At 54.6% G+C, this 18555-nt stretch overlaps 1 protein-coding gene across 1 annotated transcript; it reads right to left on the bottom strand.

Moving 5' to 3' along the window:
* Nucleotides 1-1688: 1688 nt before the first annotated feature.
* On the bottom strand, nt 1689-18030 carry TEX29 (testis expressed 29). Its single transcript, XM_082701094.1, has 6 exons — nt 17883-18030; nt 17674-17768; nt 14078-14188; nt 3484-3553; nt 2652-2815; nt 1689-1905 (listed from the first exon to the last, which is right to left on the bottom strand). The coding sequence occupies exons 2-6, from the start codon at nt 17729-17731 to the stop codon at nt 1871-1873; spliced, it is 438 nt and encodes a 145-aa protein (XP_082557220.1). The 5' UTR covers nt 17732-17768; nt 17883-18030; the 3' UTR covers nt 1689-1870.
* Between the last annotated feature and the right edge of the window lie 525 nt (nt 18031-18555).

Genomic DNA, 18555 nt, shown 5'->3' with positions numbered 1-18555 from the left:
GCCTCCTGCCCTGACTCACAGACACATGTCCAGCCCTTGAGAAGCACCAAAGGACAGAGGTCACCTCCCAGGCACCAGCAACAAAGACCAGACCTTTCCTCGGGCTAAGGCCAACTTCCTCCTTACACTGGGTTGGGGCGGGGAGCGGTACTGGTCAGGGTTCTCCAGAGAAACAGAGCCAACAGGAGATTGATTGATTCTAAAGAATTGGCTCATGTAGTCATGGAGGCGGACAGATCCCCAGCTATGCCAGTGAGCTGGAGGAGCAGAGGCCGTGTGTGTCAGTCTGGAGTCCAGCAGGCTCAAGGCCAGGAGAACCCACCTTTCAGTTTGGATCAAAGGCAAAAAAAAAAAAAAAAAGCCAATGTCTCAGTTCAAAGGCAATCAGGCAGGAAGAGTTCCCTCCTCCTCACTGGACAATCAGCCCTGCTGTTCTAGGAGACCTTCAACTGATTGGATGAGGCCCGCCGACCCTGGGGCGAGCTGTGTGCTTGATTCCCGTGTTAATCTCATCCAGAAACATCTTCCCAGACACACCCAGAATTACGCTCGAGTAAATATCTGAGCATCCTGCGCCCCAGTCAGGTTGACATCATGGGACCAGAGACCAGTGTCTCCCCTTGCCCTGAGGGACAGACTGGCCTCACCACGTTGTGGGGTGAGGGAAGACGTGAGTGCGTGTGTGATCAAGTACTAACCGCGGTCATTTGCCTGTCCAGCCCCACCCGCTGGCCCCCTGGGCTTCACCTGCTGCCTGGATCTGTGCAGATTGGATTGTTAACATGTATACACACGTGTGCACACCCACATCTGTGCACACATGCAGATGTACTGCGTATACCCATGCACGTCCACACGTGTGCACACGCGCGCACCCGTGCATGTGCACACTGTGGTTATATGCACACACCTGCATGCAGTCCCCACGTGGGCACACGTGTGCACACCCATATATGTGCACACAAACACACAGTGCATGCATGGACATGTGTGTGCACACATGTGCGCCCACACTCGTGCATGTGTGAGCTGCACTCATGCAGACATGTGTGTGCACGCTCATACAAGTACACACACCCATTGTGCATTCATACCCCTGTGCACACTCGCACATAGGCCCACGCCTGCATTGTGAACATGCACGTGCTTACACACGTGTGCACCTGTGCACATACGTACATGTGTGCACCTGTGCACGTGTGTGTACATGCACACACACCCATATATATTTGCACACCTGCACTCACATGTGTTCGTGCACGCCCACAGATATACACACTAGGCCTACAACATACGCACACATGAGCTGCAGCTACTCTGGAGAACACAAGTTTTCAAGGTAAAAGGCAGAGATTCTCCAAGACCACGGGGCTCCCTGGGCCGCATCCCCCCGCCCGGTTAGCGCTTGCCCGTCCCTCGGGAACCTTTGTGCATTCCGCCCTGGAAGAGGGCCAGGAGGAAGCTGCAGCAGGTGGCCTGGGCCTCCCAGAGGCGGACGCCGTGCCTTTCCTTGCACGGCTCGCTGCTGGGCAGGTCCAGACCCCCCACGAGTTGGGGCGACAAGCCCACCCCGTGCGGGCGCAGCCTGCATTCCGAGAAGTGGCACGGTGGCTTGGCCGGGCTCCAGCAGCGGTCGCGGGCAGCACAGCCGGCTGCCGACAGCTCCCAGTCAGCGTCCTGGCACCCACGGGCCAGGTCTGTCTGGAGAGAGAAAGGCCGCTGTGACCATGACAACACGCACGCGGAAGCACTGAAAATACCTTTACTGTTTGTCATTGTGCTCTTCCCATCGCACACTTCGTGGCAGCTCGCCGGCTGGGCCCTCCCGGTGGGCGCCTCTGCCGACCTGCACTTTGGCTCCGTCACGCCCTCAGTCGTCGGTCTCTTCCATTATGGTCAAGGAGGCTGCAGTGAAGGTCAGGGGGGTTTCTGCAGAGCACGCTCAGCAATCCCGAGGCCATGTCCTCAGGTCTGCAACACATCTACGTGGCCATGATCTAATCCAAGACAAGGCTGGCCAACGGTCTGTCGGCCCTGTCCCCTGTCACCCAAGAAGTGTCTCCACTTCTCACGGCCTCCCTCTGCCGAAAGCCCCTGAGGAGGGGCGCATGTCCTGCCTGCAGGCAGCACCGTGGGGCTCAGACAGCTCGGCAGGGGCAGGCCACAGACCCTAGGGGACGTCTAGGCAGGCCCCTTCTTCCTGCCCCCTCTCCCCAGTGGCCCCGGTGAAACCGAGTCTTTGCGACTGTCCGGAATCAAGCGGCCCAGAGAGCTCGTGTCCACACAGACACCGCCCGAGGCACAGCTGAGGGCGCGGGGCGCTTCCTTCCCTAACCTGGCCACACGTCCCCCTGTGAAAAGCAACCAGCAACTGGCAGAGCCCTCCTGTCCTGAGACCGTCGATAAATCCACAAAAGCAAAGGTGCCAGGGCTGGAGCCACCACCACCAGACCATCAGGCTCTCACGGTGGCAACCAGGTCCCCATGCCCCAGCCAGGAAGTGTCCGACTGGGTCTGCGGGAGCGGACTTGCCCAGCACCGCAGCCGCCCGCACACCTCTCCGCCCTGCCCGCCCCGGGGCATGCCTGGCCCAGCCGGGGTCTCTGGGGGAGCACCGCCGCGCCCTGTGCCGGGACAGCCTGCTGACTTACTGTCCCCCTCCCTGACGCTCTCGCTCTTGGTCTGCGGCTCTGAGCTCGTGGGCTTAGAGGCTTCCTCCTCGCCTGACGGCGCTGTCTCTTCTTTCATGCTGGACTTGGGAGATGGAGGGACGTCTGTGGGCACTTCCTTTTCTCTCCTGTTCTCTTGAACAACCCTGACGGGAAGAGAGAAGTTGAAGGTAGACCATTCAACAGGTCATCTGGTCCCTCACCACGATGTGTCCCTACAGCAGGGGGACTCGGGCTTTGCCTCAGCTGTTCCACTTCAGCTTCTGACACGTGCTCTACACACGCCGTCCTACGTGGCATCCTGGCGCCCAAGGGCGACAAGAGGGCAGGCAGGTCCCTCAAGATGTCAGCTGGCACCGCTCACAGCGGGGAGTAGTTTTCTTTGCTGCTGGACAGAGCGATGTGACCAGTCTCCGTGACTTCTGTGTTTATAAGGGGGCTCGTGTTGGGGCCCCTCAGCCCTGAGTGGCACCGATGTATCCAGGCTCTGACCATGAGTAACCACGAGCTGCCATGGGCTTGTGTCCCCACCACCGAAACAAGAGGGGAGACTCGTGTCTGGAGCACGTCTGCACCATGACTCACAGCACAGAGCACCCTGCAGACACCCCAGGCAGGGATCCCCACACCCTCTCGTGGGCAGACGGGGGTGAGCAGGATGCGGACCAGGTCGGAGCTCCGTAACTGCTGGGGGGCGTCCTTGGGAGCTCCGGGGGAGCTGCTGGGCCCCTCTGGCTGCCGACCGCCCGCCCCCGCGCCTCGCCGCCGCGCATCCCGCACGTTCGCAGGGGTGTTCGGTGGAGGACCGACTGACCTGTAGATGATAGTGATGACGAAGGCCCCAGCGATGACCACGATCAAGGCAGAGAAGACCTGCACGTAGACTGGAAAACAGTTTCCCTCATGAAGTCGGACCTCACGCCCAAGTCGGGGGTGCCCGCCCCCTGCGGCCCGCAGCCTCTCCTACACCACCTCCCCTGTGGACACGGCTAAGGGCTTGAAGGCTCCCCAGCTGCACGAGGCTCCATGTGGGCCACGCAAAGAGCAGTCGCAGGTGGCCCGTGAGGAAAATGGCACAGACCGCGCCCTCGTCTCTTCTCCAGAAAAGCTCCTCTGCTGCCCAGGAGCTGGGCCCCCTGCCCCAACTCCCCAGAAACGGTTCCTCAACATTCGGCAGAGCTATCGCAAGACTGAACAAAAGCAGAAGGCTTCTTGGCTGATGGACACGTTCCACTGGCTGAGTGACTCTATTAATGAGGGTCTTCTGCCGTCCCCTAGACTTGTCTTCTCTAGACTTGCCCCAACAGAAGAGCCTGGGCCTTCACGGTGAAGGGTGCAGCCCCTAGATGGTGCTCCCATCTGTGGGAAAGTTCTGGGCCCCCTTCCACCCCCGGGGGAAGCAGGAGTGGGCATGGCCCAGCCTTCCCAGGGGACCCTCCACCGCAGGAGCCTCTCCCTTTGGGACTGATGGTTGGGGTCCGTGGCTCCTGGGCTCAGGGCTCAGGCAGAGCCGGGGGCCATGTCCCGGGGGCCTCGTGCCCAGGTAGCCCCCAGGAGCCCGCTCAGTGGAAGCCCTGTGACCGACACCCTCTCTATCAGGCGGAGGTATGGACACGGAAGACGGGATGCAGGGAGCGCTCTGGCCATGGCGCCCGGCGTGCAGTCTGCGCACGGGGGTCCCCTACACTTTTCCTACTGTCTGCCTCGTCTCTCACTGCTTTCTGCTCTTCCAAAGGGCACAAACTGGCTTCTTTGCAAACCCCCACCTCGAGGGACAGGGTTTGCTTCAGTTTGCTCACCACCACCCCAAAACCATGTGCACCCACCCTTCACCAGCCGCGACGTCGTGGGATGCCATGTCCCTGGGAGCTCCGTGTGCGTGCTGAGGCTGACGTAACACAGTAGCACCAGTGGGTGGCTTCCAACAACAGAAAGCGTGGCCACAGCTGTGCAGGCAGAAGCCCACAATGGTGCCCCTCTGAGGGCTCAGGGGTGCCTCCCTGCCTCTCCAGCTCCTGCTGGCCCTGAGCTCCCCGGAGCGCTTGGCTTGTACACACCTCCCCCGGCTCTGGGTCTTGCTATCACGGGGCAGCTTCCCTCTGTGACACTGTCTTCACCTGTCTGCCCTGGGCGTCTCTGTCTCCTATACGGATGCTGGCCCCATTGGATTTGGAGCTCACGCTACTCCAGGGGGACCTCACCTTAACTACTCACAGCTGCAAAGGCGGTGTTTCTAACTAAGGTCACATTCACAGGGACCAGAGGTTTGGCCATCAACACATCGCTTGGAGGGCGGGCGGAGAAAAGTCTGACCCACAACAGAAGGTCAGCAGTAGCTGCAGAGAAAGCGGCCTCGAAGATACAAGAGGGGGAGTCCCAGGGGAGCTGCTTTCCCTGAACCAACCCAGAGGGTCTCGGGGAATGGACGGGGCCTCCAAGACCCTTTATATGGGGGCTGAGGTCAGAAGGCTGAAGGGAGTTGAAGCCATAAAGCCCCATGATGGCAGCCCAAATGCTTCATTTTCCCCTATTGATCTGAGCTCAGTAAGTGAGGGTCAGGCATACGCCGGGCACTGCATGGTCAAGGGTCCGTCAGGGAGAGGATGGAGCAGGCAGTGGGACCCGGCCTGTGGAGTCGCCAGCACACCACTGCAACGGACCAGTCGGCAAGATGCTTGCTGAAGGCTCTGTTCTGATCAGCAGGCTTATTCCTTTTGGTGACGCATTGCCTATGGGAATGTGTTCACCTCAGTTCCTCTTTCCATCTCTAGGGCTGTGAGAACCAGCTCCCAGGACGGCCTGCAGGATGCTCACTTCCGGGGATTCACATCCGAGTGTAGATGCTTTCACATTACAGAGGGCTGACCTCTGAACCAAGGGCACTGGGCAGGGTGTGACTGCTGGGGCTAGGTCACAGTCATTGTGGCTTCTACCTGGCTTTCTCGGGCCACCTGCTCTAGGAAGAGGCCATCACCATGTCTTAAGAACAGGCAAGCAGGTCTCACGTCACAGAAAAGGGCTTCCTGTTAACCCCAAGTACCACTCACCAGCCAAGCGAGCCATCTCAGAGCAGGCCCTCCAGCCCCGGTCCAGCCTTCAGATGACCGCTGCCTCGTGAGTCACCAAGCCCACTCCACCCAGCTAAGGCTCTCAGCTACTGCTTTCGGCCACTAAGTCCTGGGCAGCTTGTCACACAGCATAAGTAATTAATCCAACAGTGTGGCAAAGGCCTGGCACAGAGAAGTGCACTTAAATGATGGTGAATGAACTGAAAGGAAATGACCAAACCAGGAGCTTTGAAGGGACAAGAAGGGAGCCCTCAAAGTCCTGAATCCCAGGATATGTACGTTCCTTAGTGTGGTTTTGTGTCCTGGTTCTTGGGAGTAAATTCGAAATGTATGTGGGTGAAGCCACGAAAAAGACACACACGTGAGCAGTGCTGGGACATCCGGCTGTCGGCGTGTCTTCCACGTCTTTACACATGGAAGCATCTTCAGTCTTTGGTGTCAAGTCCTTGGAGGCAGAGACCGAGTCTCTGTGATCCTCGCAGCACAGGATCCACCCGCACACAGTCTCCTACTGACAACATGTACGATTTACCATGAATTCAATATTATGATTGGTCACTGACAACTAGCAACCACGGAGGAAAGCATTCTTTTCTTTAAGGAATCTCTTGGTAATTTCACCCCCAGATACAGTTAAAAGTTTTCAAATCATCTCAGCGAGTCCCATGAAGCAACAGAAGCCACACGCTCAGAAGTGACATGTTAAATAATGTGTCCTGAATCAAGACTGAGGAATGAAGGCAAGTCATTCTCCTAGAATTCCCAATTCTTTCTCAAAGATCTAATGCTAATTCTCCAAGTTCATATTCTTAATCATACAGATTATGCCGTAATACAATGTGTACTTCAAACCAGCCAATTTAAGAAGTTGGTGAAAGGTTTTCATAACATGGAATTATGTGCACAAAGAACTCATAATACCCTGTCACTGAATGCTACAACTTACACGGCACAAAGGTTCACTTGCCGTCTTGAATGAGAAAGATGTCAAGGAAATGAAAAATAATTTGAGGGAGCAGTGAGAACCTAAATGTAGGGCTCACGGCCCAGACTCTTCCCACAGATGGCTCAACCTCTCAAGCCTGAAAGAAGTCAGAAGCCAAGGAAAAGCCCAGCCCACACAATTCATTTATTAAAACTCTGAAAGGATAGAAAGAGAGTTATGCAAAAATGACGTACTTATTTATAGAGCAATGAACACTCTTCCTGGACAAAATATTCTTAAGAGTTGGTGTTCTTTTTGGGGTTCCTTATAGACACAGATAGGTAAGGTGCTATAAGGAATAAGGCTCATCTTCCAAAAGAGCTATGGGCATAAAGTAGTACTACTAATACACGTTATGTTTGGATCATACATAAACATGTACAAAAGAGCTAACTTGTTCATAAAATTCTCATGAGAAGACATTCGGGGGAGGGACAGATGGGAAAAGCAGTGACAGCAGCTTGATCCTATGTGCTCTCCCTAGCCACAGTCTGCCTTCAAGGACCCATCTCACCACCTGTGCCGTTGGGGCTGTTCCATTGGGATGTGAGGAAACCGGGGAGACAACCAAAGACGATGGCCACACTTGAGACCTGACTGAGAAACTGAATGTCTTCTGCCCCTTCAAATGTGGAAGACCGAAAGAACAGATTCAAATGTTCTTTGGATGTGAATGTTTCTGCTTTTAGAAGTCCCAAATGGTAAACATCTCAGAAAAACTAAGATACACAAGTGCTTCCGACACTGGAGCCAAGAAGGAAAGCTCCACGACGTACTTGACCTGGCCCTCCAATGCCAAGACGTGTGTGTCAAACCACTGATGCCACAAAGTGACAGAGAGGACAAATGCAAAAAGCAACAACTTATGGCCAAACCACCACCCAGGGCCGTGACCCCAACTCAAGAAGAGCAGTCATATACCCCAGAGAACAAGCTACGAATCAATAGGCCATTGCACACAGGAAGACATGGGGCTCGAAAAGATGGTTCACATGGGATTCTGGCTATAGGTTGTGCGTTTCACAATGAGAGACGTGCAGGACAATAAACTCTTTTAAAGACAAAGTGCTATGTCTCATTGCAGCTTTTACCACCCAATTGTGTGCAACCAGACCCGAGGTTCATTAAAGTCTGGAATTAAGGGGCATCTGGGTGGCTTAGTGGGTTAAAGCCTCTGCCTTCAGTTCAGGTCATGGTCTCAGGGTCCTGGGATCAAACCCACATTGGGCTCTCCAATCAGTAGGGAGCCTGCTTCCTCCTCTCTCCCTGCCTCTCTCCCTGCCTGCCTCTCTGATTACTTGTAATCTCTATCAAATAAATAAATAAAATCCCATCCCCTCCCAAAAACCCCCTCCATAAAACCAATGAGAAGACTAGCTTTTATGAGAATTTTATCAGATTTATCAGAATTTATAATAAACTTTTCAGAACTCTGAAAATTACCCAATCAAAAGTTTGCAGATGAACACATGAATGTCAATAACAGGGAAATGGAGAAATTTTAACTTGCCCTATTCCCACTTTTGTTCACCTCCAATTCTCTGCTAGTCTTGAACCAACAGCCCACAGTCATGGTGACAACTAGTAGCCTGGCATCACTGAAGGAGGCAGACCAGGGCTGGAGCTTTTTCACAGCCCAGTCCCAAAGAACTGTCATTATTTGGTCCATCCAGTACTTCACCAGAAGATCTCACTTGCAAGGCTTTCTTTATTTGGCACGACTTAGAGCTAATCTAGTAGGAACAACTTCTTCTCAGGCATTTGTCGAAAACAATCAGAGGCAACTGTTAAAAATCATGATGGCTAAAATGGCTGATAGCAGTTGGGGGTAGATAATAAGCCGACCAGAAAGTTTAAGAGGAAAATCTGGGGAATTACCTGTCTGCAGGGAGGTCTGAAAAGCTGTGACATATTCTTGGGATCTAGAAGGTAATGGGCATGCCCAAGCCCAAAGTATGATACACATACTTTGAAAACAGCTGAGAAGGTCCTAAACTTTCACTTCTGGTGGATCGTGAGGCTCTGTGTAAGCACGTGTAAAGATAAAGGCACAGTTGGAAACTATCTGGCTGACTGTTGAAGGTGCACCTCAACACACACAAAGAGTCGCCATACAAAGACTGACACTTATGGTTTCCAAGAACCTAAGCAGATTTTCCAGTCATTAGCTGAGCAGTAGGCCGACCAAGCAGAGACTTCAATGGTCACATACTACACACAATACAGACTTTTTGGAACTAGTGCAGAAACGTCATTGAACAATGCTAACAACAACTTTGGGGAGGCAGGAAAATATGATTTTTAGAGTTGCCACATATTTTTAAATGTCTAGTTTTCAATTTAAAAAGTTAGATGTGCAAAGAAACAAGCATGCATACACACACGCATACACAAACACACACAAAAACCTGTCCCTGTGCATGACCAGATGTTGGTTCACTAGGCAAAGATTTTAAATTAGCTACATCTTGGGGTGCCTGGGTAGCTCAGGGGGTTAAAGCCTCTGCCTTTGGCCCAGGTTGTGATCTCAGGGTCCTGGGATCAGGCCCCACATCAGGCTCTCTGCTCAGCGGGGAGCCTGCTTCCTCCTCTCTCTCTGCCTGCTTCTCTGCCTACTTGTGATCTCTCTCTCTGTCAAATAAATAAATAAAATATTTTTAAAATAAATAAATAAGTTACTTCAAATAAAAACAAAACAACAACAACAACAACAAAAAACCCGAATGAAACTATGTTGGAAGAGGTAAAGTAGGAGAATGATATCTCACCAGATAGAGAGTACCAATACAGACATAGAAATTACCTTATTTTAAAAAAAGATTTTATTTATTTATTTGATAGAGAGAGAGAGAGAGATCACAAGTAGGCAGAGAGGCAGGCAGAGAGAGAGAGGGAAGCAGGCTCCCCGTTGAGCAGAGAGCCTGATGCAGGGCTTGATCCCAGGACCCTGAGACCATGACCTGAGCCAAAGGTAGAGAGGCTTAACCCACTGACCCACCCAGGTAGCCCAGAAACTACTTTTTTTAAGGAACAAAATAGAAATTCTGGAGTTGAGAGTGTAACAGAAATGAAAATATCATTAGAGGAGTTCAATAGATTTGAGCAGGCAAAAGAAAGAATCTGCAAAGCTGAAGATAGATCGGTTGAGACTCTTCGAGCAACAGAAAATAGAATCAGGAAAAATTAACGGAGCCTTAGAGACGTGTGGGGCACCATGGAGCGGTCCAATATGCACAATGGGAGTCCCAGAGGGAGTGGAGAGAAAAGAGAATAATATTTGAAGAAATAGCAAAAATTTCCTGAATTTGATGATCAGGATAAACTCAAAGAGCTCCACCCCTAGATACATAATAGTCAAATGACAGAGAATCTTGAAAACAGAAAAAGAGAAGCAACATGATGTATATGAAGAAACCTAAAGAGTGACAGTGGGTCCCTCACCAGAAATCACGGAGGCCAGAAGGCCAGGTGATAACACAGTCAAAGTGCTGACAGGAAAAGCCTGTCCATCAGGAATTGTATATACTGCAGCGCTATCCTCCCCCAAATGGACAAGTTCAGACAGTCCCAAACAGGAACTGAGAAATTCATCAGGAGCAGAACTGTCGTACAGGAAGCATCAAACGGGAGCAAGGGCAGGATACTAGACGGAACCTCAAACCCACACGAGTAATAAAGACCAGAGTATCCAGCAGATGCAGACGAAGCGTTTGATAAAATCCAACATCCCTGCACAATAAAAACACCCAGGAAACTGGAAGAGAAAGGAGCTTACTCAACCTGGCCTTTGGTACGACCCATAGCTACCAGCCTCCTTACCCGCGAAACACTGAAAAGCTCCTGCTGAGCCCAGGAAGCAGATAAGGAGGTCGATTCTCACCAGCTCTGTTCCTCATGCACTAGAGTTTCTAACCAGGACAAGTAAGCAAGAAGATGAAATAAAACTCACTACACTGGAAAGAAAGAAGTAACGTGATCTCTATTTGCAGATGATACACTCGGGTATCGAGATAATCCTAAGTAATCAACTAAAAATGAGGAGAACTAACACATGAGTCCAAGAATTTGGCAGCCTGTAAGACCACAATATAAAAACCAGTTCTAGCAACCTTTCAATTCTCTTGTGTATATACCTACAATTCTATATACAGTCTAAAAATCAAATTAAGGAGATATAGCCACTCACAATAACACCAGGAGAATAAAATACTAATAAATTGAACAAAAGAAATGCAAGATTGGTACACTGAAAACAACACAGTATTGTTGAGAGAAATTAAAGAAGACTTAAATAAATGGAAAGACATCCCCTTGTTCATGGGTTAGAATGCTTAACATTCTATATCCCACCCACAAGTCACCTACAGATTTAACACAATCCCCATCAAAATATCAGATGGCATTTTTTTTTTCAGAAATTGACAAGCTGATCCTAATACGGAAATGCACAGAACCCATAGTAATAAAAACAATCCTGAAAAAGTAGAACAAAATTGGAGGAGTCCTGCTTTTCAATTTCAACATTTATTGTAAAGCTACAGCAATCAAAGTGGTGTGGTACATGCTTAGTGGAATCAAGTGGAGAAATAAACCCTCACACGTCCGGGCAATTGACGTTAGACAAGGACTGAAAGCGGTTCAGTGGGAGAGAAGAGTCTTCCCAACACGTGATGCTACGACACCTGGAAGTCTACATGGAAAAGAACGAAACTGGATCCCTGCCTCACACTGTGAAAAAAAAATTAAGTCAAAATGGATCAATGACATGAACATATAAGTAAAACCATAAAACGCTTAGAAAATAACAGATGTAAGTCTTTGTGGCCTCAGAGTAGACCATGGTTTTTGAGCTATGACACCAAAAGCACAAGCGACCACAGAACAAATAGATAAACGAGGCACCATCAAAACTAAAAAACACCGTGCTTCGAAGAGACACTATCAACACGGTGAAAAGAGGACCGCCAGACGGGGAGGAAGTAGTTGCAGATCACTTATCTGACAAAGGGCTACTATCCGAAATATATATGGAGCTCTTACAACACCACAGTAAAAAGACAATTAACCCAGTTAAACACCAGGCAAGAAATGTAAACGGTCTTCTTCAGAGATGACGCACAAATGGCCAAATGCCCGTGCAAAGATACACAACATCCTCACTCATCAGAGAAGGACAATCCGAACCACAGAGAGACGCCACGTCATACCCGGCGGGTATCGTCGAAAAGACACACAACTCGTATTGCTGAGGATCCGGAGAAACTGGAATTCAGGTCCTGAAGCTGAGACTGTCCAACCATGCGGCCACTGTGGGAAAGAGTTTGGCGGTTCTTTAAACATTTTAAGCCTGGTTGAGAAAGGACCCAGCAATTCCTCGGCCGGTGAATACCCGAGGAAATGCTCGGAATGCAAATCCACGTGTTCATGCAAAAACTGACACGCACACGTCCCTAGTAGCTAACAAGTGGGAACAACCCAAATCTCCATCAGCTAACTCGTGGGCAAACAAAATGTGGTCTATGCGTACCACGGGATATTACTGAGCCATAACAGGAACGCAGTGCGACACCTGCCTCCACATAATGAATCCTGAAAACATGTGAAAGCAGCCGGATGCACAAGGTCACAGGTTATACGATTCCATTAATGTGAAATGTCCAGAGTAGGTAGACCCACAGGGACAGATCGGTGGCCGCCAGGGGCCGAGGGAGGGGGAATGGGGCTGTCTGGTGGGTGAGCACAGGACTTCTTTCAGGGCTAATCCGGATGTTCTAGAAGTGACGGGGGATGGCTGCACAACCGAAACCCACCAGACTGTACACTTTCAAGGGGTAAATTTTATGGTACGAGAATCTACCTCAATAAAAATGATCAAAAAAGAGGTAATTTCCAGTTGTTTCTAATCTACGGGTACTGAGAAAGGTACAGGTATAGGGAAATCTAGGGTTGCTCAGGGCTCCCGGGGCAGAGAGAAGCGGGGAGAGTCTGGTCCCAAGTCTTCCAGCTCCACATCTGGAGGAGAAATCACCACCAGATAATCTTCTTAGCTGTTAGTGGCGTTTCTTGTGGCCTCTGATTTCACCTCTGAGAACCAGACTTCCTCCTCTTTTGCCCTAAGGGCCAAATCTTCACCGTAAAGCGAGCCACGATCCTGCCCATGCTCTACGTTCTTCGACCCTTTTGTGCAGAATGTCACTTCTTCCCGCACAAGGAGCTGGCTTAGGGCTTTCACTCTGTGGGATCAGGCAGCCCTGTGGGTCACCCCGTAGGTCACCCCATGAGTCACAAACATTTCTGACTTCCTAGGCCTTCCCACGTCTGGGACGAAGGGCTCACTCTGGGTCTCACCGCCGAGGGCTCAGCCCACCTGGGGCTCAGAGGAGAGAGCAAGAAACCTTTCCAGGCTCCCCGCACAAGTGTGCCTTTATCCACTGGGGAGGTGAGGGCAGAGGAGAGTGGCCTGGGACAGGGAGGGCCCGGTCCCGTTCCCCCACAGATAGGCGCTGCTGAGCGCCCGTGGCCATGGCCAGCTTCTCTGTGGGGGGCACCTTCCTCCTCTCTGGCAAGGTCTTGCGCAGGCGACCCCGCACCACACGCTCCTTCATTCCTCTCCAAACCCTCCCAGAGCCAAGCACCCTCATTTCTAAAAAGGGCCGCAAACAGGGCAAGAAAACACATCAGTCACCAAGTGAATCTCATAAGGGTTTGGAAATACTAATTCAGAAAATTCTAGGGGCCCAGAAAGCTCTAAAGCAGGAGCAAACCCCCAGACAGCCTAAGGAGAAGACCCCTTCCCGCAGGACACTCCAGCTTGCCACCCGGCCCGCACGCCGCGCTCGCACTCAGCTGTGAGTCCTGTCCCCGGCGCGGCCCGCTCACAGCCGCCGGGGGACCCTGCTCCGAGGGCGGCGGCCTCTCCCTGCTCCCATGGCCTCGCCATCTCAGGACACCCCACCGGCCCCACCACACCCCGGACTCACGGGGTGAGGGCTTTCTGCTGTCCCTGACAAGGCGGCGGAGAAGCCCCATGGGGTCTGACCTTGCACACAGCCGGCGGCCAGCCCCGCCCGGAGCCAGCTGCTTCTGCACCCCTACATGCCCGGGGTCTCCTGGGGACCCTTCCAGGTCCATTCCACCCAGGAGCGAACGTCCTCGGGGGTGTCTGTCCCATTCAGTGACCCCAAAGCTGGCTGTTCCCGCTCACACACCAGAGTGATGGAACCAGGGAACCACCAAGGCCGGCCCCGGCAGGGGGACCCGGGGAGGGACACAGCCCGTGGACCTCCAGGGCCCGTGGACCTCCAGGGCCCGTGGGCCTCCGGAGCGGCTCTGCAGGGGGCCGGCACAGTACTCACTGGGCACCGCCTTCTCGTAGCACACGCCTTTGTAAAAGCAGCAGCCTAGCTCCTTGCAGCGGTCCCTGGTGACGTTGTAGTCACAGATGTCGTAGAGAGGAATGTCGCACACTGGAAAGCAGACACACAGCCATCAGCACGAGAAGAGCCCCCCAGGAGTTGCAGGCCCGAGGGCTGGGAGGGGGTGGGGGTGGGGGCCTGTGGTGTTTTTAATCATGCATCATCGGATCCGACTGGAAGGTCTGAATGAGATTCTGAACAGAATCACACCCTGCGAACTCCAGAGAGGGACGCGGGGCCCTCTGACCACTAAGGACATCGCATGTCTCTGCAGGGCCCGCCGGGCTCCACGCGCTGTGACAGAAACGCAGAACGGAGACCTGGGTGGTGGGTGTCGGGGCGCTGGGTGCACCGTGAGCTCCGGTCACCGGGACGCACATGGGGAGAGGATTAGCAGCTCAGGCTGAAGAGGATTCCAGAATTCAAAAGTCGATTCAGAAGGACTGAACGTAAAATGTCAGCTTTGAGCAAAAGCAAGCAGGCGAGGACCCGGACCGCGGGCGACCCGTCTCGGCGCCGCCCGGCCCCGGCTACTGACGCGCTTCCCGCTGGAGGACACGGGAGTGCCCGGGGCAGCAGCAGCGTCTGGCCCGACCCAGCTGGGGGTTCCTGGCGCGAGGGGAAAGGGACGCGGCGGCCTCCAGGACACCCAGCCCTTTCTCCAGCACTGACAGTCCTTCAGACACGGGGGCTCCGGAGAAACCCACCGTCCCTCCTGCTCCTTCCCGAGATGTGCAGCCCGAAAGCCACTGCAGACACGGCAGCACGGGCCGGGCAGGGTCAGGGGACGAAGCCGCCCGCGGTCACCCTCCTGCACCACTGCCTCTCCCAGAGCCCGGCTCGCTGGCCAGGTAGGGTTGGCCTCCCCTGCTTCCCAGGGTCACCCAGTGCTCAGTCGCCCTGCAAGCCATCCTTTTAAGGTATGCCAGCCGTGCCCAGCTTTGCCTCAGGTGGGGTCCGGGCTGCACGGAGCCCGCCCCGGCCCTCGTGGTGGCGACATGGGGAGCACAGCCACCACCGTACCTGCGGCAGCTCCCACACAATTGAGAGCAAGGACCCCACAAGATGGCAGCCAGCGTGGTAGCAAACACCAGTGCACTCAGCCCGTTCCACCTTGTCCAGAAAGTTCCAGGAGACCCAAGACCATGCAGCTGAGCAGGAGAGCTGGGGTTCCCATCACCGCACTGTCTTCATAGAGCCAGCGGACCGAGGGGTCTCGAAGGTGCTCCGTCACGACCAAGGATCATTCCAGCCAACAGCACGGGCAGCAAACAAGCTGTCGAGGCCTATGTTTCTTCATAATGTGTATTTTCTTCCATGTCACTCCCCACATGGGAACAAGGGGACTGGGACTTCCCGCTCTGGCTGCTTACAGAAGAGTGTGGAAGAGCAGTCGGTCCCCAGAGCACCAGGTCAGGAGGTCAGTCTTCGGAGCTTGGCCAGAAGGCACCTGGCCTTCTTTCCACCACGAGACCCTAGCCCAGGGCTATCATCCCCGGGGCTGCTGCTCAGTCGGGGGCCAGGGGGACCCACTGGCTCGCTCTCTGCCCTCCACAGGACACCGTCTCAATGGCGTGGAACTGAGCCCCGGGGCCGGCACCCTGCTTTGCTAGGTGGACTTGAGATGTGCCCCCAGCAGCCCTTCGGTCTCCCCACACCTGCACAGCAAGCAGCTGCCGGGCACAGCGAGCTGGGGTACGGTGGGCAGAGGAGAAGACGGCCAGGCCCCCGCTGCCTGCCCCGGCCAGCCCGTCTTGAGGTGGCTGTCTGAGGCGCCCGTCTGTCCCCTCCGGACCTCACTTGCTCCTTCAGGCAGTTTGTTCGCTCCCGGGCAAGCCTCCAGCGTCACCGCCCCTGCCCCGGGTGACAGCAGGAGGACCGCCCAGACGCGGGGGCACTGAAGCCCACCCCTGAGGACAGGAACGCCGGGCAGGCAGCGCTGCTGGGGGTGTGCCAGGGTCCCCACAGAGTTAACACCGCCTTCCCCTGCCCCCTGCCCCCCACCTGCCCATCCCCCCCACCTGCCCAGGCCCCAGGGGCCAGTGCCCAGCAGAGGGAGCCTGCAACAGCAGGAGCACCAGGCCTGGCCGGAGGAAGGCTGCCGGCAGGTGCTGGACAAAACCAGCGGTCGTCTCACGGCTTAGCAACAAGTCTCAGGGCAGAACGGGAAGAGCCACGTGGAGACCTGCAGGGGTGACAGGGCCACACCGTCACTTGCCGGCCTTCACTCCCTGCCGCAAACTGGACAACCGGCAGTTCAGGGTCAAAATGCAGGTGGGTCGGGGTGAGCCCGGGAGCAGGGCCCTGCTGCAGGTCAGCAAGGACCGCGAAGACGACCTCCCGTCCCAAGCAGGTTAGCGCAGGCGGCACCCCAGCTTTGCTTGGTAAACCTGAGTGACCAACCTGCGCCAGCCCACTCCTGGAGAAGGGGGCTGGGCCCTGCTCTCCAGCACCCCCACCCCGGGGCCACCGGTCTCACAGCCTGGACGTAGAGGCGAGGGAGGCTGTCCGTTCCCAGGCCCGGACAACACACTGGCCCCCACATAGGTGCTTCTGCCAGGAGACTCGAAGGGGCTACTCCAGACCAGCCCTCTCTGCAGCCCACGAAGTGCCCCCAGGTGCAGGCCACCTGCCTCCTGTGTCCTGGGCCTTAGGGATCAGAAGCCACACCTCTCCAGTGAGCTCCCCCAGCCTGGATTGGAGCTCGGGCCCAGGCCTGGGGTCTCGAGCCAGACCTACTGACCTCCGTGTCCCGGCTGCTGTGTATGACGGAGCCCCCCAGACTGACCCCAGGAAGGGCGACCAGAACAAGAGAGCCCAGTCCCCAGTGGATTCTTGCCGAGCAACAGGAAAGCTGCGTCTCGCTGAAGCTTGGTCAGCCCAGAACCCTCCCCGGTCAGCCCAGGTTCCAAACCAAATATAGGAAAAAAATTTTTAAAGTAACAAACAAAGAAACCAAAATATTTTTCCTTCTATTTTCTTATCTTTTATCACAAAAATAACGTGTGCAGACAAGCCCCCTTGAGAAGAAAAATTTAGTCGCACGCAAATGTGCATGGTAGGAACGGCCCTTCCCTCCTCGGCCATGCAGGGCACCCCCCGTGTGGACCTCCGTGGCCACACACGGACGTGCACACACACGGACCCCCAGCCTCACGGAGCCACTGCCCTGGTCCCCCCTGGCACCCCATAGGAGTTTCTGACCGCAGACCCCGGGCACCCGGGATGGGGGAGGTGGGTTTTCCTGTTGGAAATACGTTCTCCGTAAGAGGAACTTGCTCTCACAATAAACATTTTGAGACAGACGTGTCCAAGCGGCACATCAGAGGGAAACATCTTTGACGCCCGGACCCCGGGAGCTGCACGTGTTTCTGACCCCGAACACCCGGCCTCAGGGGTCTCTACGGGGACACTTGCGCGAAAGCGAAGGCTGCACGGCATTTCCCTGCGTCCCTTTGCCCCCTTCCCTGGCTCAGCCTGGGGACCGACCGCCACCACTGTGGGGTGAGACAGGCCCCGCAGCCCTTCCCCGTTACCTGCAAATTTCTTCAGGAGGTGCGAGGGCGATTTCTTGAATTCGGGTGCGTATCTCATTGTAACAGTCGGAGGGCAGACGAGGGGTCAAGGGAACCTGGGAGAGAGAACGGGTTAGCATCGGTGGGATCTCACGGGGGGTGGGGGACGATTGGTGGCTGTGGTCGGTGCGGGAACAGAGGGGCCAGGCAGCATGGGACTGGGGTCTCACCTGGCAACCATGTCCCCAGCCAAGCCCCCTCAGCCGAGCAGTCCTGTTACACTCCAAGAGGACAACCTTGGATCAAACGAGAAACCGGTACCTCCTCCTTCCACTGCTCCCACCAGTGGAGCGTGGAGCCAGTGGCAGCCCTGCCCTATCCGCTGTGATGTCACACAAGCCCATGACATCACATAGACGGGGCAGGGCGGTGACACTGGCAGCTGGAGGACAGACAGGGTTCTCACAGGGCCGAGGAGGAGTGAAAGGGCCCCAAGTACAAGGTGTGGGGCTGCGAACCCCCCACCCAAGACCCTTTCCTGCAGGACACACAGGCCTGACTTCGCTCCTGGGTCGTCCTTCATAGGGTGTCCACCTTTGCTGGGATGCCACAGTGAGCAAAATAGGCAAACCCCAACCCTTAGGGAATATCCCCCCAGAAGGAGACTGACCACATCAAGTCAGGCATGTGTTACGGGAGGAAAGCAGAGCACGGAGCAGGGGCTGATTCTCTGCTTAGGCAGGGTAAGCCAGCATCCTCAGGCCAAGGCAGCCTCTGAGCAGTGTGCAAAGGAAGTGAGGGAAGGCATACAAGCCTGAAGCAGCAGCCAGTGCAAAGGCCCTGGGGTAAGTCAGGCCTGCCCAGCGTGATTGAAGAAGAAGCCATGCATTTGGGAGACCGGAG

This window comes from Mustela nivalis (genome assembly GCF_964662115.1).
Source record: "Mustela nivalis genome assembly, chromosome: 15".
Taxonomy (NCBI): Eukaryota; Metazoa; Chordata; class Mammalia; order Carnivora; family Mustelidae; genus Mustela; species Mustela nivalis.
The sequence above is the reverse complement of the archived record's forward strand: the minus strand, read 5'-3'. Positions and strand labels throughout refer to the sequence as shown.

What these genes read in the sequence shown, in the direction of transcription:
- TEX29 (XM_082701094.1), bottom strand. Translation starts at nt 17,731, where the DNA reads ATGAGATACGCACCCGAATTCAAGAAATCGCCCTCGCACCTCCTGAAG. An exon ending in CTACGAGAAGGCGGTGCCCA is followed by an intron (nt 3,554 to 14,077) that starts GTGAGTACTGTG and finishes ACTGTTTTCCAG; the next exon opens with TCTACGTGCAGGTCTTCTCT. An exon ending in GTCATCACTATCATCTACAG is followed by an intron (nt 2,816 to 3,483) that starts GTCAGTCGGTCC and finishes TCTTCCCGTCAG; the next exon opens with GGTTGTTCAAGAGAACAGGA.